Source organism: Aotus nancymaae, unplaced genomic scaffold, assembly GCF_030222135.1.
Source record: "Aotus nancymaae isolate 86718 unplaced genomic scaffold, 86718_ANA_hifiasm-v0.15.2.pri h1tg000041l, whole genome shotgun sequence".
Lineage (NCBI taxonomy): Eukaryota > Metazoa > Chordata > Mammalia > Primates > Aotidae > Aotus > Aotus nancymaae.
Window position 1 is genome coordinate 30,205,443 of NW_026988455.1, and position 26,817 is coordinate 30,232,259.

A 26,817-nucleotide genomic window follows, 5' to 3' on the forward strand; every position below is an offset into this window, starting at 1 on the left:
TAAGATCTGGAACAAGACAAAGATGCCCACTCTCATCACTCTTTTTCGACATAGTACTGGAAGTCCTTGCTAGAGCAGTCAGGCTAGAGAAAAACAAGACATCCAAGTTGGGAAAAAGGAAGTCATATTATCCCTGTTTGCTGATGGTATAGTTTTCTATCTAGAAAACTCTAAAGACTCTACCAAAAGATTCTTAGATTTGATAAATGAATTCAGTAAAGTTTCAGAATACAAAATCAATATGCAGAAATCTGTAGTAATATATGCTGTATTAGTCTGTTTTCACACTGCTGATAAAGACATACGCAAGACTGGGCAATTTACAAAAGAAAGTTTGTTGGACTTACAGTTCTGTGTGGCTGGGGAGGCCTCACAATTATGGTGGAGGGCAAGGAGGAGCAAGTCACATCTTACGTGGGTGGCAGCAGGCAAAAAGAGAGCTTGTGCAGAGGAACTCTCATTTTTAAAACCATCAGATTTCATGAGACCCATTCACTATCACAAGAATTGCAAGGAAAGACCCGCCTTTGTGCTGACATGGGCAGTAGCAGGCTTGAGTGGAAGGTACCCTGTGTGTGCCTAGAACTAGAACCTTAGGCCCCAAATCAAGTTACTGATACATGCTATATTAGTCATTCTTGCATTGCTATGAAGAACTACCTGAGAATGGGTAATGTTGAGGTTTAATTGCCTCAATACCACAGGCTGAACAGGAAGCATGGCTGTAGAGGCCTCAGGAAACTTACAATCATGGCAGAAGGCAAAGAAGAAGGAGGCACATCTTAGGTGGCTGGAGCAGGAGGAAGAGAGAGCAGGAGGAGGAGCTACACACTTGTAAACAACCAGATCTTGTGAGGACTCACTCACTGTCCCTGAGAACAGCAAGGGAGAAATCCGCCCCCATGATCCAGTCACTTCCCACAGGGCCCCTCCTCCTATACTGGGGATTAAAATTCGATATGAGATTTGGGTGTGGACACAAATCCAAATCATGTCATATGCTCTTTTACATGGCACATCCCATTCTTCCCTCAACCTCTGGAGGCTGATACATCAAATATAAAAATGAAAGTCCAACAGAGTCCACCAAACACTTAAGGAAACAGCTCCATGAATTAGAGACTCTTGAGTCAGCATACAAAATGACCTTCACCAAGAAAGCAGCATTAATGCAGCCAACAAGATTGGGCCTTAATAGAAAGGAAGTGGTACCCTCAGAGGGATAAGAGGAATTCGTGATCATGGGCTGAGAATAGGGTGCTATTTCAAAATCCACATAGATACTACATTGGAAATGAAATATCTCACTGATATTTTAAAAAAACATATCAACGAGAGAAGCAGTAGAATGTGCACATCTGAAGAATAAATTAGCAGGCTGGACATTTGAATTAAATAATCCAAACATAGTATCAAAAGAGAGATACAAAGAATTAAACAAAGGTTAAAAGACATGGAAAATCAACCTAGGAGTTTCAAAATCCATTTACTAGGGCCTCTCAAAGGAGATGAGAGAGAGTGGTGGAGGAAGTGGGGAAGGGAAGAAAAGAATCAAGAAATAGTCAAAGATACGCATTGTTGGATTAAAATAATCTACACTGTGCTGATTATGATGAATAAATAAAGATTCTCCCTAGACATATCACAGTGACATCAGATGTATCAGTGTAACTCCAGTGCTCTAAAGGTAAAGAGACTGTGAAAGGCTTTAGGGAGAAGTAAATGGGATACTGTTTTGATTTAGAGGCATGAGGACTCTTCACTGTCTGGATGGGTTTGGGGTCCATCTATCTCTGGGGAGGAAGTTAAGTGGAGATAGATTTAATATTGCAATATAATTTTACATTTTGTAAATAAAATGAATTCCTGTTGTTTTATTTAGCAAATTCTGGTTGTTAAATTACATAATTATCCTTGGGGAATGATTGAGATTCTCTAAAATGCACATAGGATATTAATACTAGTCAAAGTGGGGTCTTTGAAATGTTGCGTAATCTTTGTTTCGATGTTAGCCCTGAAAGGGCTTCACGGTCATCTATATTTGTAGCCCTTTTCTCCCTGAGGCCAAGACCTTGTTTACTACTTTGGAGGGCAGTGCCAGGACTAGTGGTTGAGATTTCCTTTTGAAATCCAAGGCTTTCTGTGGGATGGTTGACAATTGTTTTGGACCTGATGGCTCTGTTTAGGCTTGTTGATGGGGTAACAGGATTGTGCATTTTCTACCCTGAGCAAGAAGGCATGCCGTTTACCCTGGATAATGTTTTTAAATGTGCATGAAGAACAGATGCTGAGTTTTATTTTGTATTAAGGTTGAATTTGCAAGGGCCTACTTATAGGTAGCTTGATAACCTTGATTAACTGTACTGGTCACTGGAGTACTCAGAGTGCGTGTGGGTTTGTTTTGGAACAATTAGCTAGAGAACAGGATCTCGGGTTCCTTCGCAAAGGACTCCTTGTGGTGAGAAATAATGATCAGTCTTACCGGTTACTATTTATGTAAGGGTTTTTATTTAGCTTAGTACACCATACTTTATTGAATGAAGGGATTCCATGTTTCTATTCTTTTCCATTTTAACTTCCTGAACTTTTCTTGTGTGATTTTAGAGGGCAGAACCCACCAGTTGCTGAATTTAACTTGCTCCTGAAAGCTCACACTTTGGAAACCTATGGGGTGGATCCTCACCCGTGCAAGGTAACTGCCCCTCACAGCACAGCAGGTCACCATATCGTGATTGTTTTGCCCCAAAGAGAGTTCATCTGTGTGCAGGCCTGGAGGAGCGCTATTAAGTCTTTCCCACAGCCTGGCCCACAGTCCCGCATCGGAAGGGACAACAGTGGGCTGCTGCTCCATGTTTTGGCAGCTGATTTTCTCCACTGGAGTCTTCCAATTGCTCACTGATTGCTATGTAGTAGCCACATTTTCCGAAATTAACATCCATGGATTCACTCATCAGATGGATGGTTTGGCCCCTGAGGAGTTACAGGTTCCTGACACATTTACTTTCAAGGCCATTGCCAGAAACAATGCAGTCTTAAAAACTGGGAAAGTGGAAGAAAAGAAAAAGAAAGATTTCAAGTTGCATTTTAGCATCAGGAGCACTTGTTTTTATTTTTTCCTTTACTCACGTTTGACGGCGTTTCTCTCAAGGATGAAACACTGACTACTTATATCAGAATCACCTGGGCCTCACCCCAGAGCTACTAAATCAGAATTCTGGGGGACAGCTGGAGAATCTGCCTTATTATCAAGCTCCAAGGCAATAGTTGTAGACACATTTTCCAGAAGTGTTTCATTAAAGCAAAGTTCTTCTTTCCATATGTTAGATTATGTATCAGCCAGACACTAGTCCTAATCCTAAAGTAAGCATTTATATCAGTTGGGCTCTTAAAGGTAAGTTTTTGAGTTTTAGTGGCACATTTCTTTTCCCAGACTGGACTGCCTAATAGTGTTTGATCAAGCATTAGTCCTGTAGCTCTCAGCTCAGGATCCCCATTGGAAGCACCTGGAGAGCTTCATAAGCACCTGCTTCCAGAACACATCCCTCACCAATTACATCAGGATCTGCAGGGGTGGAGCCCAGGTTCCGCAGATGTTTCTAATGTGCGGCGAAGGTGGAGAGCCAGGGATACTTGTCCGTACTGGCGTTTTCATCCTCTTGTTCTGCCTACGCAATGTGTTGGAATATTTACCAGCGGCCCTTTCCTAGAATGGTATTAATCTGTTTATTCATTTCAGTGAATTATTTTTTATGCAGAAATTTGAACTCTGTTTTATTTATTTCTTGGAGACTGACTTATCTTTGTGTTGTTATTCCTTTGCCTTTACTTATCTACGAGATACTTAGTTTTCCTGGTCTAGGCTGGAAGCACAGTAAGGTTTTCTAGAGATATTTTTATACTGAAATTGCCAGAAATCCTGTGAGGGATTGAATCAAGATTAGATTCTCAGGGCTTTGGTTTTATCATGTTAGAGTGCTAATGGCAACCAAGAACAGTTTGCTCACATTACAAAGCAGACCTAGAACACAGACAGCCCCAGAAGACGCTTGGAGGTAGACATAGTGATTTGGGACTAATTTATATTTTTCCAGGGGGTTCCTAGAGGGCAGAAGGTCCATTCCTTAAAGGGAAAAGCTACATATTCCTGGACTTTGCCCAGACTTTGAAAGGCCTGCTCTTAATTTCCATCTCAGAAACTTAGTTTATTGCTACAATCATTGGAATTAATCTGAAATTAACCTAGGGTGAGGATAAATAAGTATATTGGTTATCATTTATTTTGTTTTCCTCAATCTAAATGGTTTTTCTATTTTTTTTTCAGGATTCAACAGGCACAACAACATTTTTAGGATTCACAGCTGCAGGCTTTGTGGTATTCCAGGGAAATAAGAGAATCCATTTGATAAAATGGTGAGTGCCTTTTTGGAAAATTGGCTTTCCATTTTTCTTAATCTTGATTCCTCCATACCCTTTTTGGCTTCTTGGGCAAGTGTCAGTAGAATGCCTGGTATCCATTTCCTTGCCTGGGAGCTTCATCATAAAGGGGTGTAACATCTAGGTTGCTTTTGGTGGAGACTTGAATTTGCCAAGCTGAGGAGTCAACTCAGGAGGCGTGGGCTCGGGCTCTGCCTTCAAAAAGAAGTATCAGTGTTTCTTTACCAGTAGCTTCTACTGCTGTGGCCAAGGGGGACACACAGGCGGGTCAGGGCAGGGTAAAGCTGTGAGTTCCCATGAACTAAGGACCCACTCTCCCCAACTCACTTTTTTCCACTCTCTTCCTCTATTGAATCCTGGATGCAAACTCACCCTTTGTTATCCGGGGTATCCATGAAGATGCTTTTGGCAAAAGGTAACAGAAATGTCTACTCTGACTTACAAATAAAAGGACTGATCAATTCACAGAGCAAACGTGGAGCAGTTCTATGGTCTGTTAACTTAAATGCCAGGAAGGATGTAGGTCTGTTTGTTTTTTTCTCTGCCATCCTCGGGCAGGGGCATTGGTCCTGAGGCTCCTGCTCCTGAGATGGGTATGCATGCAACTAGCCTGCACATCTCCCCATGGCAATGCCCAGAGCCTGGAGGAGAGCAGCCCCTTCTATGTGTTCCCATTTCAAACAAGGATAACTTTTTCAGAAGCCCTGTAGGAGACTTGCTATGTATCTAATTGGACAGAATTGGGTCACATGTTTCTATTTAAACCCATCCTTGCTGAAAAGAGTGGGAATTCCAATATAAAAGAACACGATTCTTTTGTAAACAGGGAAAGCAGGAGTGAAAATTTTGCAGTGTAGTGGGTTTGCTTCCTGGAAATGGATGTGGAAGGAGAAGAAAGTCAGATACTGTGAATCCACATCAGTTCATTAACTGAATCTGAAATAACCACATTCTTTCCACCTTGCTAAGTGGGCTGGGCAATTAATACTGTTTTGGTCATTATGTTCACGAACACTAGAGCTTCTGGGAAGAAAGATGCAGCCTGACTGTAAATAGAATAATTCTGAGCTGTGTATGGATCCTCTCTTGGGAAGAGAATTGCTATGTAATTCACTTGGGGCTTTTCGCTGCCCATTAGACCTTCACCAATGATAAGATAATATCTTGTTTCGTTGCAGTCTGCTTGGCATTTGTGAGTCAGTCAGATTCCTATGGGAATGCCAGGTACCTTGGTTAGCTGCCACGTTTTCTCTTCTCACCCAGAGATTTTCTTTTCTTAGGCCAGATGTCTGCAAATTGAAGTTTGAAGGGAAGACATTTTATGTGATTGGCATCCAGAAGGAGGTCAGATACTGCTTTTTCTAACTGCCTGTTACTGTGTGTGTGAGAGAGATTCAGGAATAAAATATGCCTTTAGTATTGTAGTCACCGAAGACCATGACTTTGAAGTGTCTGATGATAATGAAAGCTTTATGTTGAAAATATTTTAGAAGTCAACAAATGAGTACTGGGTTTGGGCACTGAAGAATAAAATCAGTGCACAATGCTGATTGTACACCCCTGTGTGCAAAACAGACCGGGATAGACTTTGGAAATAAAAGATGGAAACGCTCCCTACCTCTTTTTGCCAAGATACAGACATATGAAACAAAGAATACTTACAAAGCTAAATATCAACAACCTGTGCTTGTTAGATTGTTATAAATAGAGCTTTATTAGTCCAGAGAGGATTAAAATAAGGAGTTACTAGATATAGGTTGTGGTGCACCAGAGAATGCATTTGTGAGGAGACCATTAACAAAATATTAAGCCTCAGAGCTAGCTCTAGAAATCTGCAGGTTTTCTTGACATTAGTTTTCAACCCAAGTACTAGTTCCTCAAGGATGGCAAATATGTTTTAAGGCTAATTCAAGTGTGATAGAGAGGTAGACGATGCCTGGAGTGTCGAGCAAGATTGTGAAACTGATTTTTATCAGAAACAGGACCTAGACACATTAGTGCTATCTGCAAAGGGTGAGGGAGGGGTGAATACCATGTCAACAACACTGTAAAGAACATAGCTATATGTTGTTACTTCAAGTCCGTGTGATAGGAGGCAGGATACAAAGAGGTAAACACCTGAAAAAGAAACCCCATGGAAAATCTAAACGGTGTTGAATGTGCCTTTTCTTGTTTTGTTATTTTTTAATTAGAAAAAAGCCATGTTGGCATTCCATACTTCAACACCAGCTGCCTGCAAACATCTTTGGAAGTGTGGAGTGGAAAACCAGGCCTTTTATAAGTAAGTGGGTTTTATTCATTTAAGTATAGCTTTTAAAAGCACCCATGGAACTCTTTGTATTCTGCAAATGGCTGCATATTTATTTTGTTTAATACAATTTTAAAAATTATATTCAAGTAAATTAAAATTTTATGCAGGGTGACTCCCAGTGACTGTTGACTTGTTGACCTGACCAAGTCCTGAGCTCTGTGTTGAATGTTTCCTATAGAATGACTGTGGGCCACTGTGCGTGTGTGTGTGTGTGTGTGTGTATTTCAAATTGCTATTTCCATAAAATATGTCACAGGATCAATTTTTAGTGCCCTCCTCCTCCTCCTCTCCCCTAAAGCAGACCTTGAGATAGAGACTGGTGCAAGCAGCTTATTTGGGATGTAATCAATGGACCTACCAGTAGGGGAGTTGGGGAGTGAAATTGGGAAGCAATATAAGGCATATTATTGAACAGGTCACTACTATGGACAACTAGGCTCAGATCTTCTTAGGAACTCTGGGACATGGTATAATATACCTCACAGTTCTCCTGCTGATGGGCAGAGGTGAGGCTGTTTATCTACTAATTCCCCATTCATTTTGGTTGAAGGCTGCTTTGGGGGCCAGAGTTAATACTCTCTGATACTTCTGGCTTACTCTGAGTATGGGTTGGATGTGCTTTCACAACCAGAAAAAGAGGCCTCTGGCAGAGAATCACCTGTGTTCATAGTAAGAAGGCTTCAGTGTATTGAAAACAGAGCTAAAGGTTTATGATGAATGCTGCCAGAGCCTAGGATGATAGAAATAGGTGCTGGACAAGACTTCAGAAACCATCTATAAAGCTCTCAGGTTTCAAAAGAAGTTCAAACTGAGATCTGTCCATGGAGCTCCATCTTCTCCTCTGAGAGACACTTGCTGACCGGAAGGGCAGTGATAGTGGACGCAGCTAGGAACCTAGTCCAGCCCCGCTCAGGCCATCGGCACTGTACACGCTTCGGCCTCTTCCAGGTGGCTTTTGCTCAGTCCCCCTGCCCCTCACAGTGAGATTCTGTCTTGCTCATTAGACTCGTCTCCCTGAAAATGCTGTCTCTGAACCTCCTGGGCTTTGGCTGATGAGAACCGTTGGGAGAATGATGGCTTGGATAATGATTTCGAAACCAGTTTTAGCCACAGAATACTTTTCCTTAATCTAAGTGTAGGCAAAGCCCAGTATGTAAAAGAGATAAAAAGAGAAGTTGTGGTTGTAGATGGGGCTTTGGTTGGGATTGGAGATTGAAGACTCTTGACCCATTGCTTGTGACTCTTCAGGAGTTTGAGTCAACAGTTGTCCAGGTTGCCTGTGCCTTTCCTGGGTTTATCACTGATATCCTTGTGTCCCAGGAAACCCGTCAGTCCTGGGAAAACCCAGGAGCATAATTTGAACACCTCTGGGTGAGATGACCCACAAAATGCACACAGAGGGTTTGATGCTCTTAGTCTTTAATTGGAGCCTGAATTTTTTTTATTTTGTTTTTAAAAAATTATTTTTAAAATGGAAATCTAATTTACATGCCATAAAATTTACCCCTTTAAAGTACACAGTTTCACAGTTTTTAGTGTAATTCAGAGTGATATAGCCATTATCACTATCTAAGTCCAGAATATTTTTATCACTCCCCAAAGAAACCCGATACTAATTAGCAAACGTTCCCCATTTCATCCTCTCCCCAGCCCCTGGCAACCACTAATCTACTTTCTGTTTTTATGAATTTACCTATTATAAACATTTTATATAAATGCAGTCATAAGCGATGTGGCCTTTTGTGCCTGTGGCACAAATGTCTCCAAAGTTCACCCATATTATAGCATCTCTCAGTACTTCATTCCTTTTTATGACTCAATGATACTGTGTTGATTCAGTAGACCACATTTTGTTTATCCATTCATCAGATGGTCACTGGGGTTGTGCCCTTTTTTTAGCTACTGTGAGTAATGCTGCCACGAGCATTGGATACACATTTTTGTGTGGACAGTTCTCTTCGGCATATACCTAGAATGGAACTGCTGGGTCATAGGGTAACTCTATATTTAGCTTTTTGAAGACCTGACACATTGTTTTCGTTGCCCAAGCTTTTGGAACTCTTCTGTTCTTTCTTTAATGATATCATCTGGTTCCTGTCAAAGGATAACTTAGAGATGTTCAGTTAGTTATTTTCAATGAATATTTTCTTGCATATGAGGGAATTAATAAATGGAGTGAAGAAACAAGGCAAAAACAAAATCTATTAACATGATTTTATTACAGGTATACAGATATATATATATATGTATCTGTACTCGATCTGATCTCTATTTTTCTAACCTGTATTTGCGATTTTTATTTAGGTTAAAGTTATATAACATAAAATTAATTACTTTAAAGTATACAATTCAGTGGCAAAGTATGTTTAGAATGCTGTCCAACCATCATTTCTATCTATTTCCAAACATTTTCATCAATCCCAAAAGGAAACTATATACTCATGGAGCAGTCACTCTCCAAGATCTTTATTGGATTGTAGATTTTTACATACCGGCATGTCAGATCTGTAATAGATTTGAGCTCTCTGAGGGCAGGAATTAGGTTCTGCTTTTCTGTTTATTTCCTGGAGATCTCAGGCATTGAAAACATGCTTACTAGCTTGAATTGAAAAGGCATGGTTCCTATCTTCAGGAGATTGTTATTTCATGTAGGAGACCAAGAGGCGGGGGAAAAAAAGCTAGAGAGGACTCCAGAGGGGGGTGGTGAGTCTTGCTGCCAGGGGAGCTAGGAGGTAGAAGAACCTGTTAGGTGGAGGAAGGGCATCTCAGCTCCAGTAAGATACCATGGCAGGAATGTATAAGATGCATTTTAGGGGGTATGAGTGGCTACAAGTTTGGAGCAGAGGGTAGATGAGGTAGAAAAAGAGGTGATAAGGGACCAGGAGGTCTTGGGGCCAGACACGGAGGACTTGACTGGTGTGAAAGAGGCAACAGAGGTGCAGTAGGTGTGGCTGATCGTTCTTGATGTGCAGACAGGACTATGGGAGGGGTGATACAGGAGAACACCCAGCAGACAGGCCTTCCTTTAGAGCCACATGGCAAGTCTTGCTTGGAAGGACTTTGGCAGAGACTTGAAGATCCTTTAGTGAAATTACTGGGTCCATATCAAAGAATAACTTGGAGACATTTATTTGATATTTCACACACTTTGTTTCATCATATGCGAGGAAGTCAGTTGGGAGATGGAGTTAAATAAAGGCAAAAACAAAACTGAAAAAAGAGGAGAGAGGGAGAGAAAATCCTGCAATCTGGGGAATGTGTTTTGCACATTTTGTGTAAGCAGATTAGCTGGCAGCTAGTAAGGAAGCTATTCTGATAATTCTATCATGAACTAGGTCAACTCGGCATGTCAGAGAAGTCCCTTCCAGTCACTTGTGGATGCTTCAGAAGACTTGGAGGATTTAGCTGTGAGCGCAAATGACAGACTGTATATAGTTGACCAAGTCTTTGCATTGGCACTTTGGCTATAGTTAGCCAAGCTACCTTGCCTCTCATTCGACTTCTAAATCTGAATATTTGTAGTGATCTGAGATTTGCCTGAACATTTTGTTCCTCCATTTTCCCATAACCATCCTTGTTCCTGAGGAAGGAGGGCACATATCACTTGTTCTGGCCCAGCTATGGGACCTTGGCCAGTTCACTTTAGCACTATCTGGCCTTAGCCTCCTCCCCTGTAGAATGAATGGGACTGGGACTGGTCTGGATGCATTTACTTGCACCACTGGGGTGCAGTGTAATTAGTGTAAGCTTGGAAGTAAATGGGCTTGGTTCTAGATCTTGATTCTGTTGTTTATAGCAGTGTGCCTGGAACAAAGCTCTTAATCTCTTGGAGCCTCATCTTTCTTTTTTATCTTGAAATGAGGTTGAATTACCTGCCTTGCTGTGTTCAGTTCTGCCAGGCATGTAAACCATTGATAAGCAGAAGCTGCTGCTCTATTACTGCCCCCTCTCCTAACCATGAGGGTATTTTGAGCACCAGTTGGGCGGAGAGCCAGCTCCTTTTCATTTGGAAGGCTGTGATTCTGGTAACCTAGGGGGTAGGCCTGCTTTCCTCACTGTGCCCACCCTTCCCCTGGCAGAGGTCCTGGCCCTGCTTCTAGCTCTGTCTCGCTGGCCCTGCATTTTAATGGTTTCAGCTGTCAGAGCAAGGCCCTGCTCTTGTTTCCTGGATGGTTTGTTCCATTTTTGCTTCACCTGCATGGGAGCGGGGAGGCCCCAGGACCTCTGCTTGCAAATTCCCCAGTGTGCTTTTAGGACGTGAATGCGCGGCTGGTTGTCAGCTGGCCCAGAGCCACAGATCTGTTTTGAAAGCCCTGGCTCTGAGATCTGCCTGGGAATGGAGCCCAGATGCAGAAATTCTGATTTTCCCCGCCTACTCCAGACCCCAGGGGATCTCCGACACAGTCTTATTCACCATTCAGTAGCTTCCTTTATACCATGTGTGGTCTATCGTGGTGCTGCCAACCCCAGAGCTCACTGTTTCTGGGTGCTGGTTCACTGAAAGCACTCTGAATGCATTGAGAGATTCAGTGGCTCACTGATGTTTTCATGCACAGCATCTTTATCTCACATCTGCTTTTTGCTGTGTACTGGACACATGGTTGAGGCTGAAATGACACTCTCTGTCCCCAGTTTATTATGGAATTATGTGCAGGGGATAAAAGCAGTCCCTAATACATTTCTTATTCAGAGTTCGGTGTACATTTTGTCAAAGGAACAGTATTATGCTTGGTAGGTAGGAACCCAGACTAGCTTCCTAAACAGGTGCATCTCATACTTTAATGCACACATGAATGAGCTGGGGAGTTGGTTAACATGTGGATTCTGATTCAAAAAGTCTGGGGTGGGCATGAGGGTCCATATTTTTTTCTTTTTTCTTTTGATTCGGAGTCTCGCTCTGTTGCCAGGCTGGAGTGGAGTGGCACAATCTGGGCTCACTGCAACCTCCGCCTCCCGGGTTCAAGTGATTCTCCTGCCTCAGCCTCCCGAGTAGCTGGGACTAAGGAGTGTGCCACCATGCCCAGCTAATTTTTTATTTTTAGTTTTTTGTATTTTTGGTAGAGATGGGGTTTCACCATGTTGGCCAGGCTGCTCTCAAACTCCTGACTTCGTGATCCTCCTGCCTTGGCCTCCCAAAGTGCTGGGATTACAGGCATGAGCCATGGCACCCGGCTGGGTCCATATTTTTAAATAAATTCCAGGGGATGCTGTACTGTGGGTCTGTAGACCACACTGCAAGTAATAGGGTTCTAAACCAGCAGTTCTGAACCCTGACTACATTACCATCACCTGGGGGAGGTTTTAAAAACTATTAATACTGGTGCTATGGGTCCCTGCTTCCTATCCCAGACCCAATTAAAGCAGAATCTGGGTCTTCACTAAAGCTTGTACACAAGCGTTCATGGCAACATTAGTCATGATAGCCAAAAAGCGAAAACAACCCAATGTCCATCAACTGATGAATGGATAAACAAAACGTGGTGTCTCCATACAATGATACTTTATTCAGCCATGAAAAGGAATGAAGAACTGATAGATACTACAATGTGGCTGAGCCTTGGAAACCGTATGCTAAGTGAAAGAAACCATTTACAAAGCACCATGTATTGCATGAGGCCATTGAAATGAAATATCTAAAATTTAAAATATAGAGAGACAGAAGTAGATTAGTGGTGGCTTAGGGTTGGAGTAGGTGAGATGAGGAGGGGAAGCAGGGAGTGACTGCCAATACCCATTGCGATGACAGGGGGTTTCTTTTGGAGGTGATGAAAATGTTTTAGTATTAGATGGTGGTGACTGACTTTTGTAATCTATTTTTTAACTTGTTGAATTATACTAAAACCCACCGAAGTGTACAGTCTAAAAGGGTGAACTTTATGGTATGTAAACTATATCTCAACAAAGCTGTCATTTTGAGAAATCTGAATCTGGGATGAGGAGCCTAGGTGTTGGCAGTGCTAAAAGCTTCCCAGTTGCTGCTAACATGCAGTCCAGGGGTTAAGACATTGTGTTAGTTCAGTGATTCCCCCAGCAGGGTCCCTGGACCAGCATCAGCACTCCCGGGAATTTGTTGGAAATGCAGATTCTTGGGCTCTTCCCCAGATCTACTGAATCAGAGACATAGACATGTGTTTTAAAAAGCCTTCCAGGTGATCGTTGCTCACTAAGGTTTGAGAGCCAGTATGACTAGAGCATTATTTTTTAAGTGCTGAAATCAGACAGACTTGGATTTGCAGCCTGGTTCCTGCAGCTTCTATCTTGGGACCATGGTTAAGTGAGTAAGCCCCTGTGTGCCTTATTTTCCTTGTGTGAAAATGTGGATTCCTTCCTCCTAGTAGAGAGCCATTAGGATTAAAAGAATTGCATATTAAAGGTGCTTTGGATGGGGCATTGCCCATATTAAAGGCTCAGTAGTAAATGTTATTGTTATGGTTACCCCAGGAGCTCTAAACCATGACTTCAATGGGAAATTGTGTTATTAATTCTATAGGTGGCCTCTTGAAGCACCACCCAGTCTCCCCTCAGTAGCTATCCTGACCTTTATCCAAGCCCCTGGAATAGCAGGTTTCGGAGGAGAAATCCCAGGCTGGGGAGAGGGGAGGTCTGCTCCTGCAGAGATGATCTGGATTTCTTTGTGAGGTCAGATGTTTGAGCATAGTCATACTTCTTGTGTTGGGACTTTGATGGGAGTTGGAGGTTGAAGTGGGAGAGGGCAGGTGGAAAGGAAGAGAAGGCTGTAGGAGAGTGAACTGCTGTTCTAGTGAGGCTGTGAATTCATTGCTTTCTGTGGGAAGAATACTCTTCCCTGGGCTTGCTGTTGATGGGAGAGTCTGGTAAACAGAGTGCTCAGAACATTTTGGCTAGAGTTAGAGCTCTTTTATTTTATTTCAGAGTGTTTAACATGGTTTTCTAGAACCTATATAATTTAAAGGATTAGCTTTGGTAGCTTCATAGTGAGAAAGCAATAAAGAGGTTTAAGACTGATATTAGGGAGGGAGGAAGGTGGGAAGGAAGGGAGGCAGGGAAACTATTATATGATGATCAGCTATGATGCCAGGTGCTTTCAAATCATTTACTGTTGTGTAACCCTCCTGAGAGTACTATGAAATATTATAACACCCTCCCCCTTTAACAATACGTAGAGAAACCGAGGCTCAGCAAAGCCACGCATGACCAAGGTCACAGAACCAGACATAAATAGGAATCTGGACCGCTGTTCTTTCAGGTGAAATGTCACCTCTTGGGTCATCCAAGGAGAATTTGGGGGCACAGAGGTTCTCAAATGCAAGCGAACTTCTTGGAATCTCCTTAGGGTGCTTGACCTACTGAAGCAGAATCTTCAGACCTACTGAAGCAGAATCTCCCATGATCAAGCCTGAGAGCCTGTGTTTTTAATACCTGTTCCAGGTGTGCTGATGCCCATCCAGGTGTGGGAGCTGGTACTCTGAAATTCATGTACTTTAACCTGGCCATCATTCTCTCTCCCCTGTTCACTCCCCTCCCCGCGACAACCTTGTTTCCCAATTCCCAGTGTATGTATGTCATTTGAGCTCTCAGCATAAACTCCCTGTTAAAATTCCACTGAATATCTCAACAGAAACACTCTGGGAGTTCACCTGGACATTTGGGATGGCAGAGGATTTGTGGGAATTCTCTCAGGAAAGTGTCTCTGAGCAAATCAGATCACCTATAGACACTCCTCCAGGGGAACCCACTGCCAGAAAGAAGCACAGTCTTTTCTGTCTGCTCATCCTGAGCAGGTGGCTACTGGCCTTCTTTGTGAAATGTATCTTTTGACCTGCTTCTCTTGAGTCACTTTGAGGGCTTTTGGGAAGCATTGCTGAGACTGAGACTTCCCAGTACGCGGCCAGTCTGGGTTTGAGCGGATGGTAGTGGCTTCCTCTTGAGGCCTGGAAGAGCCAGAGCTGAGGCCACACTAGTGAAAAAGAGCCACTGCCTCTGCCCTACAGGCCCTGAGTGGCCAGGAGGTTGACTAATGACTGCGCTGGCTTCATGTGTCGCTTGGCACAGTGTTGTAGAATGGGCACAGTGTTCAGTTTGAATTTCAAAAACCCAATTAAGGAATTCAATCTTTTTTTTTTTTTTTTTTAGCTGACCACTTTGTCTCAAGGATCTTTAGGAACCTGTAATTAATAATATAATAATAATAAAAATAGAAGCTTCTTTAAAGCTTTCTCTTCTCCCTACCTCTGAGGACTTGGGAGCAACCCTGCCAAGAAGATGGGGAGAGGGCAGAGGTGATTATCCTTTTCTCAGGCTTCAGTAGATGAAGTGTCAAGTCCACAGTTCTGCAGAGCTGGTGAGGAGTCTTAGGGGGTACAGATGGGCCTCCTCATAGGAGGAGGAGGAGGGCACAACTGGGACCACCTCAGTGCGGCTTGGTGGGGGTTTCTAGCCTCTTGAGTGGGTGTGGTCTGGAAGGAAGCTCTGGCCAGTGCACTGCAGGGACCCCTCAAGGTGTGGCTCTCATGTGCCCCTGTGGGTCCTCAGGGGTCTTGCACTGTCTTATCTTGGTCCTTCCCCGACAGGATCCCCCTGCCAAGACCTGTGCTCTCCCTGCCCGTCTTACTCTCCCTGCTTATTGTTTGTGGCCAGTGCCCTTCTGTATCATCTTGGGCTGTTTACACAGATGTGTGGGAAGGGGCTTCTTTGCAAAAGATTGTTACTATGGCTTTCCATTGGTCCTTTGATAAAGACCAAGATCCTTAACAGGGACCATTTAAGGTCCGATCCTGGGAAATTGGATTCTGGCTCTCTGTCCAAGTTTGCCTTATTCTACTTTGTACATCTGTACATTAACTTTTCTTTATTAGGAAAAGAAAAAATGTGTGCGTGTATGTGTGTGCATGTAGTAATAATAACATGGGGAAATGTACGTTGAGTCTTTTTAAAATGTATTTTATTTCATTTATTTTTTTTAGATTTCAATACCTTTTGGGGTACAGGTAGTTGATGATTACACAGCTGAATTATATTGTGGAGAATTCTGAGATTTTGGTGCACCTGTCAGTTAGTGTACATTGCACCTAATGTGTAGCTTTTATCCCTGGCTCCCTACTACCCTCTCCTTTCTGAGTCTGTAAAGTCCATCATATCACTCTGTATGCCTTTGTGTACTCATAGCTTAGCTCCTACTTAGAAGTGAGAACATAGAATTTTTGGTTTTCCATTCCTGAGTTGCTTCACTTAGAATAATTGTCTTTTTAGTTCCTCAGATGTTTAGGCTGATGGCTGTTGTGCCTGCTGGCTCTCTGCTGGGCATATCCACCACAGCTTACCACTGTGCCCTGGTTAACACCTTCCGGCCCCTGGATCTCAGCTCAGCTGTCCCTTCCTCAGGGTACCTTCTCTGGCCCCCAGGCTAGATCAGCCATGTGTCTTTCCCATATTTATGCTGGTGTACGGAGCAGCGTTTGGCACTCAGTTAAAAATTGCTGAGCCAATAAAGGAAGCTTCTGGAGGCTCATGGGTGGGGATCACTACACTGAAACTTCCCTGGCTCTGTGCATGTCTTTGCTCAGGATGCTACAGATCATATTGATTTTGTCTGTATGTGTTTAAGATTTTGTGACTATCAATATTTTCAATGATCTGAACTCTCTGATACCTGTTCTAACTTGTTGTATTTAATTGTACAAGGCTTGAAGTGACTGCTGTAGAGCCATCCTCAGCTGTCACAGTAATTTAGTGCCCTGTGTGCAGCATCCTGGCAGCCCAGGCTCTAGATTGCTTTTCAGTGTGTTGTTGTTTTGTTCTTATTTATGAGTAGGGTTCAGAGGTGCTGAATCAGTTTTTGGCTGGACAGCTTCTGCCTCGTGTATCTTAGTCATCTACCACTGTGGGTTCTTTTAAAGGGCACTGGGTCATGGTGACACAGAAGCCAGTGACCATTCCTGTGGTGATGCGGGACCCTTGTTCCCTCACTTGGGCAATGCACAGTGAGTTCTTCGTGGCATAGTGACCTCTGTTGCCAGGAAGCCATTTTCTGCTGCACTGTGGATACAGGAATAGGCAGCAAAGTGCCCTAATACCCATGAACTTACTGTGATACCATGTCATAAAATTCCCTCTTCTCCATATCTTCAGATAGAAATTAGGGGAAAATTCTTTCTGATCATCACTGCCCAGTCTTTTTTGCAGGTTGTGACCCACTAATGAATAATGAAACCCACTAATGAATAATGAAACCCAATATGTGGGTCATGAATTTAAAAAGAATGAAAGGAAATAGGATAGAAAATATTAGAATGCAATACACATAGTGAAAGTAACTATTGTTTTGTGAAGCTTTTCTTTTAGTTTGTGCAAATCCGGGCTGAGTCACGAGGTAATGTACATTTCTTTCTCGCAGTCAAAATACCCCATCACCACAGCTCTATAGCATGTTGTAAGTGGACTTCCCAGTATCCTTACACCTGTGCTTTGCTTTTTCTTAAAGGTATGCAAAATCCAGTCAGATCAAGACTGTGTCGAGCAGCAAGATATTTTTTAAAGGAAGTAGATTTCGATATAGGTGGGTACCAATGATTCCATTTCAGTGATGGGGTGGGGATGGGGCAGCCATTTTCATTTCAAAATTTCACTTGTAAATAAGTGGCCTTTGGCTTGTGCCTCTATTTGAGTCTTCCATTTCCACTTCATTGCTCTCTTATGCTCTCAGGGCACCCCTCGTGCTTTCTGTAGCTGGATCAGACCCCTGTGAAGTTAACAAAGACGTTTGTGCATACTCCTCCCATTCTTCCCTGAGTATGTGTGCATACACTTGTGTTTCTGTTTTTTTGTAGTGGGAAAGTTGCCAAAGAGGTGGTGGAGGCCAGTTCCAAGATCCAGAGGGAGCCTCCTGAGGTGCACAGGTGAGTGGATGAGTACTCTGGGTTCCAGGTGGCTTTAAATGCTGGCATTTCCAAATCCTCTGTAACATCCCTAGTGACATCTGGCATTAGAGAAGGACATACTTCCTTAGACATCACACTCAGATTTGGCTGGGCCGTGGCATGAGCACAGCTGGGCTCCACTTTATGTGCTCTGTGGAGAGTCATTGATTAGGTCTGGAGTGTCACCTGAACAAGCAGGATGCTATGGCATTGCCTGGCTAAACTCTGTCATCTCAGCCTCTTAATCGCCTGGCGAAACTGTCATCTCATTCTCTTAGGAGTTCTCTGTTCCTGACTGTGTTCATCATATTTGGCTGGTTCCTGTTGGCCTGACTTCAGGCTTACCTTTCATGGGGCCATTACTCTCTATGGCCATGCAGAAGAATGAAGGATTTGGTCATTGTTGGCTCAAGAGTACACACCTCCATGAAGGTGACAATATGCAGTAATTCTTGAGAATCAGATCTTCTCTTGCCATATTGGACTTTACAACAATTCACACAAATCGTTGCCTATCCTAAACCTCAAATATGCTGCATATATAAAGTTGAACATTCTCATCATGATGCCTCCCACTTTTTAAGGAAAGATCACCATGAGCTAAATTATTTAAAAAGTCACACACACACTGGTTTGCACCTTCCATTTCTTCCTCATCTTTGAAACCCAGAGGTAGTTTTTTTATGCTTGGATTTGTCCAGTTTCCTCCATTTTCAGGGTGACTAAGTGGGCTGGGTGCCTCTCCACCCTGTCCCTTGGGGTTGTTGGGCAGGAGGATGCTGTGGTCCCACAGAAGTGTGGCCGAGCCAGCCTGGAGAAGCATCCAGATGGCACTTCTCTCCCGCACTGAGGAGCAGAAGTGCAGTTGGCACAATACCTCATGTAGATGTGTACAGAAGAAAATCATTCCTGCTTTGGGGTGACCTGATGAGGAGGTGTAACATGAAAGTCTGCAAAACCAGTCTATTGCACTTTAAGAAGCAGAAGACTACAGGATGAGAGAGGCTGGAGCACCTTGGCTGCATGCACGTTGGTGCAATTCCTGAAAGTCTTACAGCCTGTCCACCAATGAGAAAAGTCTCATGGTTCCCTCCTCTTTCCCAAATTGTAGTTATTCAATGCAATAGAAATGAAGGGGAAGTGATAAAACATATCATTTCATCCCTTTCAGAATCTTTGAACTGGAAATGACCTCAGGGATTGCCTAGTTTGATGGTTCTGTTCTGTAGACAAAGAAACTTGGGTCTTAAACAAGTTAAGTCATTTATCCAAGGTTCTAACTTTTTTGATGGCAGACCTAAGCCTAGAACTCCAGTGTCCTGCTGCTGTGTTCTCAGCGTTTTTCTCTGTAGCACCCTGAGAGCACCTGGCATTTTCTTAGAAGCTGGTAGTGGAGGGAGAACTACCCCAAGTGGGTCAGCATGGATTTTATTCTTCCAGGTTGAAGGTCAAATGTTTGATCTTAAATACTTGATGTTGAGGGAGTTCTCCCGATATCACAAACACGAAGCAAGAAATTTTTTTTTTTTTTTTTTTTTTTTTTTTTTTTTTACAAAGCAGGAAACTTTCAGAGAAACATATTCCAAAAAATAAGGCTTTTTGAGTCTCATAGTTACCATCTATGGATGGTTAATGAGGTCAATAAAGAATTTTTAAAAATACTTCTCTTGTAAATTGAGGTTTGAATAATTTATGGAAACCAAGGCTAAAAAGCTAAAAAGCTCAGGTTTTCTCAAATTGTAACTTGCACAGGGATCACTTTGGGATTCTGTTAAAATCAGATTCTGATTCAAGAAGCCTGGAGTAATGCTTCAGAGTCTGTAATTCTAACATATTTTCAGATGATGGCCATGTGGCTGGTCCATGGGCCACACTTAGAGCAGCCAGGCTCTTGGTAACAGGTGGAAGGGTGAAGGGAGCAGCCTTGCTGGAATGAAGCACTTTTCTTGGAGTGGACTGAACCCCAGAGTGGGAGGAAAGTGGACACATGCTGAGGCATCCATCCACCAAATCATAGTTTCCCTTTTCTGGAATCTTCTAAAATCTCCCAAGATATTACTGCAAACAAGGATTTAGGGGCTTAACACCTGCTTTGCATGCTCTTTCTCTTCTACCTCCCCCCGGGTTTATGAAAGACTGTTGAGTTCACATCCTTAGGATGCCCCTGTGGTTCTTTGCAGCATCTCTCAAATCTCTGACAACACCAGGAAGAATTTGATTAATGTAATGCTGCAAAGCAACCACTGGGACAAAAGGACCGTGTCTGTCTTGGTCATCTCCATGTCCCCTAGCACCTAACACAGTGCTTGGCACATAGTAGAGGTCAGTATATACCTGTTGAATGAACGCATGACCTAGGAGTATGGGAGGACAGCAGCACCTCTGTCATTTTCTTTGATGTGAGATCTGTCCAAGGTGCTGCCCCAGGGACCTCAACCTCCCCAGAGACAGCATTGTGGTCAGAGCCATAGTGATGTGTGAAACCTTCATGCAGGCAAGTCCTCCTTCCGTACCAATAGCTGGTTGTGTGGTAGGAAATTGTTCCTCTTGGACAACTGTTTTATTTTCAAATTATTTTGGTTTCTTTGAAGTTGCTGGTCAAAAGTGAGAATGTAGTAATAAGCTCTCCTCTTGTGGTGGGCATTCAGAGATGATCATGAGTCTAGAATGGTGATGATAAGGCTTTAATGGGTGAATTTTCTTCATATTCTGAGATTCTACTCTTCAAATAATGGCAAGTTCACAGACACCTACATCTGCTGAGGTGTGTGTGTTTATGTGGAGAAACAAGCAGACTGAGAACACTTTCTCAGAATTTTTCTTTTTCTTCAAAAAGAGCAAAAGCTAACTCTGATGGTATCTTGCTGGTCATTATTGATGACAAGATCCCCAAGCCAAACTCTCCTGAACTGGCCACTGGGTGACAATCATCTGCCCATTCCAGAGGCCCAGTGAGGCAGAGGGCTGTCGCTTGGTGAGCCCAGGGATGGTTGTGTGAGCCACCTGGGCATAGCAGCCACCACCAGGAAACACTCCAAGGCAGCATTTGTTCTTGACACAAGCATCTGTATAGGGGTCATGAGTGTGTTCCGATCTTAGCTGTGTTGCTTGGCAGCTGTATGTCCTTGGGTAAATCACTTCTCAGATCATGGGCTTACTCATCTATAAAATGAGATTTACAGCATCACTTTGCCCAACTTCTAGGCTTTGTTATGAGTATTAAAATAAAGTGCTTTAAAAATTATAAAGTGCCATACAAATATGAGGTGGTGACAATATTGCTACCATCTCTCATCCAAAAATGAAAACTGGAATATGACAGATACATTGACATTAAAATCCCTCAGATAGTTTATAGAGGCTGGAACTACTTGTTTTTATTTCAAGGAGGGATGCAGGAAGTCCAGGAGCCTCAGTTTAGTCACTGTTTTATGCTACCATTTTTGAGTCCTGAGTCTCCCCTTATAAGCATCTTTTAGTTGAGTTACATAATGTCAGTTTCCTTACCTGTAAATATGGTATTTTTCTTGCCTGTCTTACAAGTACAATGAGAAAAACAAATGGGGTAAAGTATATCCAAACCACATTTGCCAATATTAGAATATAATTGTAGTTCCCAAAGGAAACCTTTCTACTTCAGTAGAGTTCCTAATAGCAGCTTTATTTGGAGACCATTCTGTCCTGGGAGTACGTGCATGAGTGGGCTGCAAAGTGGGCCAGACATTTTTGCTGAGTCATCCGATAGATGGGTTCTGAGATTGGAGAAACATGGCATGTGTCCTAGCCTGGCCTGGGGAGACCCCAGGCATAAACACAGTTACCTCAGGAGATCAGGTGGAAGGGCAGAGGGGAAGCTGTCTGGGACATCTGCACATACTTTAAAAAGTGCCTGACACAGTGGGACTTCATGTAGCCAGAAACAGGGGGATAGCAGGGGTAGCGAGCAGAGTCTCCTTTGGGACATTGCAGGCTAAATCACACAGAAAGGCAGTGTGGGGCATAGAAAAGCCTTGGGCCAGGAATCAGATTATCTGGCTTTGAGTCCTAAGTCTGCCCATATAAGCTCTTTAGTCATGTGACATAAGCTCCCCAAGTCTCAGTTTTTCATCTGCAAATATGATATTTACCTTGCCTATCTTAGGCAAGACACACTGAGAAAAAAAATGAGGTAATGCATATACAAACCACTTTGCAAGTGAAAAGTAGAGGGTCATTCAAATTCTGATGTTATATTTGTCATTAGTTCAATTGTGCTGGCGGGCTCTTGCTTTAAATGAAGCCAGGATCAGTTGGCACCTTTAAAAAAGTTTAAGGAGAGAATTGGGTAAGAAGGTATAAATTTTAGTTTAAAGGAGTTGGTAGATTTATTAGTCTGGTTAGGAAGCCATAACAAAATACCATAGATTGGGTGGCTTATAGACAACAGAAATTTATTTCTCACACTTCTAGAGGCTGGGAAGTCCAAGATCAAGACACTAGTGGATTCAATATCTGGCAAGGGCCTGGTTTCTCATAGACAGTGCCTTCTTGCTGTGTCTGCACATGGCAGAAGGGGAAACAAGCTCTCTCAGACCCGTTTTATAAGGATGCTAATTCTATCCGTGTGATTGTGACCTAATCACCTCCTGAAGGCCCCACCTCTTAATACCATTACATTGGAGATTAGGTTTCAACCAGTGAATTTTAAGGGGATACAGACACTCAGGCCATCACAGTAGGGAAGGATGGGAGACTTGGCATGTTGTTTTCTAATTTTGTTAATTCTTTCCCCTATGCTGTCAAAGTGTCTGACATTGGGCTTGGAGCCCTGGATTCTTTGTACTCCAGGGAAATTCCTAGTTGTATTCACCTTTGGGTTTATCTGAGTCTTATACTTATCAGGGAAGAAATGTTCTTCTCTGAGTCATATTATTGGAGAGTCTCAGTGTTGTAATCCACAGCAGGAGTCATCTGGTCTAATACGAGGCACACCCTATATGCCCCTGTCCGTGGCCGTGGCCCTCTGCTACCACAGAGCAGCAGGAGCCTGTGAATGTAGGGGCTGAGCTGGCATCCTTCTGGCTATCCAGTGCCAAGGCAGACTCACTTCTGGGTATCAGCCTGGTGAGCCCAGCCTGTCTTAAAGCTATGCAGTTGTCTGGACATTGCTAGTTGTGGGGTGGGGCAGCAAGATGGCTTGGTATCTCCAGCTGAAGAATGTTGGAAGGAGGGCTGATGGGGAGCAAAATAAGCTCGTAAAGGCCCACCAAGGGCTCATCATTGTGGCATAAGCAGTGATTCCTGGGGATAGGAACAGCAGCCAGCTCAGCTGGCATGGACAGTCAGAGGTGGAGCAGATCAATTCAGAATTGCTTGGGAAAGAATGGATGGATGGGCTTTTCAGAGGTCAGAAAGCTAACAGGAATGACAATATGTTGTGCTTCACAGAGCTAGAATCATAGTCATGAGTCATGGCCAGAAGAAATCCCAGGAGAGCTAGAAAACTGAGAACTCTTCACAATAAAAGAGGAAACTACTCATGGGAAATTTTAATCCCTCCCTTCCTCTCTCCCTCCCCTCCTTCCTTCTGTAAAGATTTCTCTATCTATGATTCTTTCCCTGTAAAAAGCACTGTGCTCACCAGAACATGCTGCAGGCACCACTTCTCTTGGAAGGTCATCCCTGGCTGTGTCCTCACTCACATAGAATTAGGTCCCCTCCTTTGTGTTCCCATGGGACCCAGGCCATCAGTCACCTTCATGAGAGACATGGTGTTCCAGCTGTGACTATAGCACATTAAGGAGTCATGAGGCCAGGTGTGGTATCTCATACCTGTAGTCCCAGCACTTTGGGAGGCTGAGGTGGGCAGATCACCTTAGGTCAGGAGTTCGAGACCAGCCTGGTCAACATGGTGATGAAATCCTGTCTCTACTAAAAATACAAAAATTAGCTGTGCACGGTGGCAAGTACCTGTAATCCTAGCTACTCAGGAGGCTGAGGCAGGAGAATTGCTTGAACCCAGGAGGCAAAGGTTGTAGTGAGCTGAGATCACTCCATTGCACTCCAGCCTGGGTGACAGAGTGAGACTCTGTCTCAAAAAAAAAAAAAAAAATTAAAAAAAAAGAGTTAAGAAATAAAGTAATGATCAAGACCAGCAGTTAAAACAAAATGAAGTAGAATTGAAAAAAAAATAGTGAATTATACATAGATATGTAACTATTGTTACATAAAACATGAATTTCAGTTGTGCTTCTTCCTGTGTGTTTGGGTAGAGGCAGATTACATAAAATGTATTTCTTAATGTAGGTCTCAGACCACAAAGTTTGAAAATCATGGTTTGGACAGTGAATTACTTAAGGTGAGGACTGCAGTTCCCTAGAATGAAGCAGAATGTCCAATATGTATATAGCAGCTGCAGAGTAAATGACTATAAAATGAAATAATGAAGAAAAAGACTCCATGCTAAGCAAGTCTTCATAAATTTCCTTTCTAGCCAGTGCCAGCCATGGGAGCTTTTGATTCAAGATGCTAGCAGGCATCTTGATCCCCCTCCTCTTACCCAACAGAAACACTCAGGCTAGAAGGTAGTCCCGTCAGCCCACCTAGGGAACACTCTGACCAGGCTGAAATGGCAACATATGTCAAGCCAGGACTGCATTCAGTTTACTTCAGTTTCAAGCCTGAACATATTTTCACAAGGTGGCAAGTGAGATGCACGGGTATGGCTAGCTCAGTCTCTGCCCTTAAGGTGTTTATCAAGGTGGGGATGATCTGTACTCCAATAACTAGAGAGAGACTGAGGTGAAAAATTCATTGAGTTATGAAAGAAGAGAAAGTAGAGAGAGAGAGAGAGAGAGAGAGAGAGAGACAGACTGAGATTGAGTGTGTTGGGAGGAGCAAATCCTGAAAGGCTTCCAGGGGAAGGAAACATTTGACTTCCTTTCAAAGTATGCACTGGTTTTGGTTTTGACAGCAAGTATGGGGAGTGGGGAAGGGTGCTCAAACCTGCAGGCAGACTAGGGCAAGCATCTAGTATCTCTGCAGCAGGTAGAGCAAGCAGGTGCCCCAGATGCCAACCAATAGGCTTAACGAGATACCTGCACAGTTTCCTTGCCATCTGCTGCTGGCCTCAGCCACTGACACACCTTGCATGCTCCTTGCCAAAGGAGAAAACAGAGCCACAGCCAGTTAGTGAGTAGGGTGTAACTTTGAGAATATTAAACACTGATATTAAACATCGGACATCCAACAACACAAAGATAGATTATAGCTGTGTCTGTCTGGCAGGGGTTTTTGGTTTTGTTTGTTGGTGGTTGTTAAATTTCTCTGAGCCATGCCCTTCATTCACCTTTCTGCATATCTAGTTCAGTGATAGCTAGTTCCCATGTCTTTTTGTTTCATCTTTCTTTTTTTTTTTTTTAAAAAATGCCCAGGCTGTCACCTGGCATGCTCAGGGCTGGTGACATATGAGGAACTGTATTTTCTTTTATTGGATTGCAGTAGAACGTAGGGACATTTGGTCAGGCCAGAAAGGGCCATTTGTCGTGAATGTTATGTCATCTTTACTACTGGCTCAATCCACTCTGTGTCTAGAGGTAGCTCCCTCTAGACACAGAGCAGTAGCCTGGACAGCCCGCTGAGATGGAGGGGTCAGCGTTTGTGATGGAAACCAACCTCGTCTGGCTTGTTTCTGTTTTCAGAGCCAACATTTCTCAGAGCCGCAGTTCCCACTCCTTGAACAAACAGCTCATTATTAACATGGAGCCCCTGCAGCCCCTGCTTCCTTCCCCCAGCGAGCAAGAAGAGGAACTTCCTCTGGGTGAGGGTAAGTCAGTCTCTTCATCCCAAAGGCTGGCGCTGTAGGCCTTCTATGGAAAGAACAAGGGAGGCACCAATTCTGCACATGTTGGGTAATGGATTAGTGTGTGAGGTGGAGTGAGCTGTAAACTATGTTTTTAGTAAATAAGTTTTTTGCAGCTGGAGGCTGTGTTATACTGGGAGCTCTATTAGTGTCTCCTGGAGAGAGTTCATTGGTATAAAGTATTACTAAAATTAAATATGAAAGGACTAATGGTGTTAGACCTACACCGGTCCAGAACAGTAACCATTAACCGTGTGTGGCTGTATTAAACTAAGTTTAAATTCATTATAATTAAAAATCCATTTCCTCAATCACACTGGCCAGATTCCCAATGCCCAATAGCTCCATGTGGCTGGTGGCTGCCATATTGGGCACTGAGACTGAGATCATTTTCTTTGTCACCAAAAGCTCTATTGGGTGGTGATGTTTGCCACTGTAATCACAATTAAATTGGTGGCTGTAAAGAATTCTCCACAAGTATCTTTACACTGATCATCCCATTTATGCCCCCAACCTTCTTGTTCTTGTTCTTTCACTTACATGTTTTGAAACAAGCTAAAAAAAAAAGTGATATGTCCACTGCAGCCCCCAAATGTGTTATACTTTTAAAGATAAAAATATATGTGTGTCTAGGCATCCTGTTTGTTTTTAAGGACTCTTCTGACTTCAGGGAAGAATCTCACCACACTCCTTGCTGCAAACACCTGCAGGCATCTCACATTCTTATTAATTTCAAAGATTTGTTTAAATTAATTTAATTAATTAAATGGAAAACAAATGCACACAAAATAAAGTTATTAGAACCTTTGAATACGAACATGCTTTTTCTTAACTTCATGTGATTTTGGTTTCATCACTGAAAATCTGAATACTAGGCAGTTTCAGGAGGGCAGATCACTCTGTCCTCCAAAGATCACCTTCACCTCCAGCTAAAGGCAAGAATTTCTTTCATGGAAGAAAACTTTCTAGTCTATCATAACGGTATGGCTAGGAATGCAGATACCCTTGAGATAGGTAGCAGCAACCAATTTGCAGTGACATGTAAAAAATTCTAGCAAATCTTTTCTGAAAGGCAGCTTTAATGGTTAGAAGGAGAATTGGGCAACTGGATGCCAAAAATTCCATGGTTGGAGGGAAAGTGTGCAAAATATGAAAGATGGGATCTTAAAAGACACTAGTTGTCTTCAACTGGGTTATAAGAGATGATAATAATGAGAATACACTGGTTATAAATGGCTTTTGCTATCTATCTTAACAACGAACTCTGAAAGTTCCATGCCAAATTAATTTTCTTGGCCCAACGGCCTCTGGGTCCATGTTGCTTGTCTGTGATTTTC

At 42.9% G+C, this 26,817-nt stretch overlaps 1 protein-coding gene across 5 annotated transcripts in view; it reads left to right on the forward strand.

Moving 5' to 3' along the window:
- FRMD3 (FERM domain containing 3) overlaps positions 1–26,817 on the forward strand; it is a 297,724-nt gene that overhangs the window by 217,645 nt on the left and 53,262 nt on the right. For all 5 annotated transcript variants that reach the window (XM_012472145.2, XM_012472144.2, XM_064361621.1 and 2 more), the window contains 7 exons: positions 2,605–2,692; positions 4,322–4,410; positions 5,715–5,778; positions 6,627–6,715; positions 17,205–17,279; positions 17,551–17,619; positions 25,320–25,444. In XM_012472145.2, the coding sequence (XP_012327568.1) occupies positions 2,605–2,692; positions 4,322–4,410; positions 5,715–5,778; positions 6,627–6,715; positions 17,205–17,279; positions 17,551–17,619; positions 25,320–25,444 (599 nt within the window). The remainder of the gene's footprint in view (positions 1–2,604; positions 2,693–4,321; positions 4,411–5,714; positions 5,779–6,626; positions 6,716–17,204; positions 17,280–17,550; positions 17,620–25,319; positions 25,445–26,817) is intronic.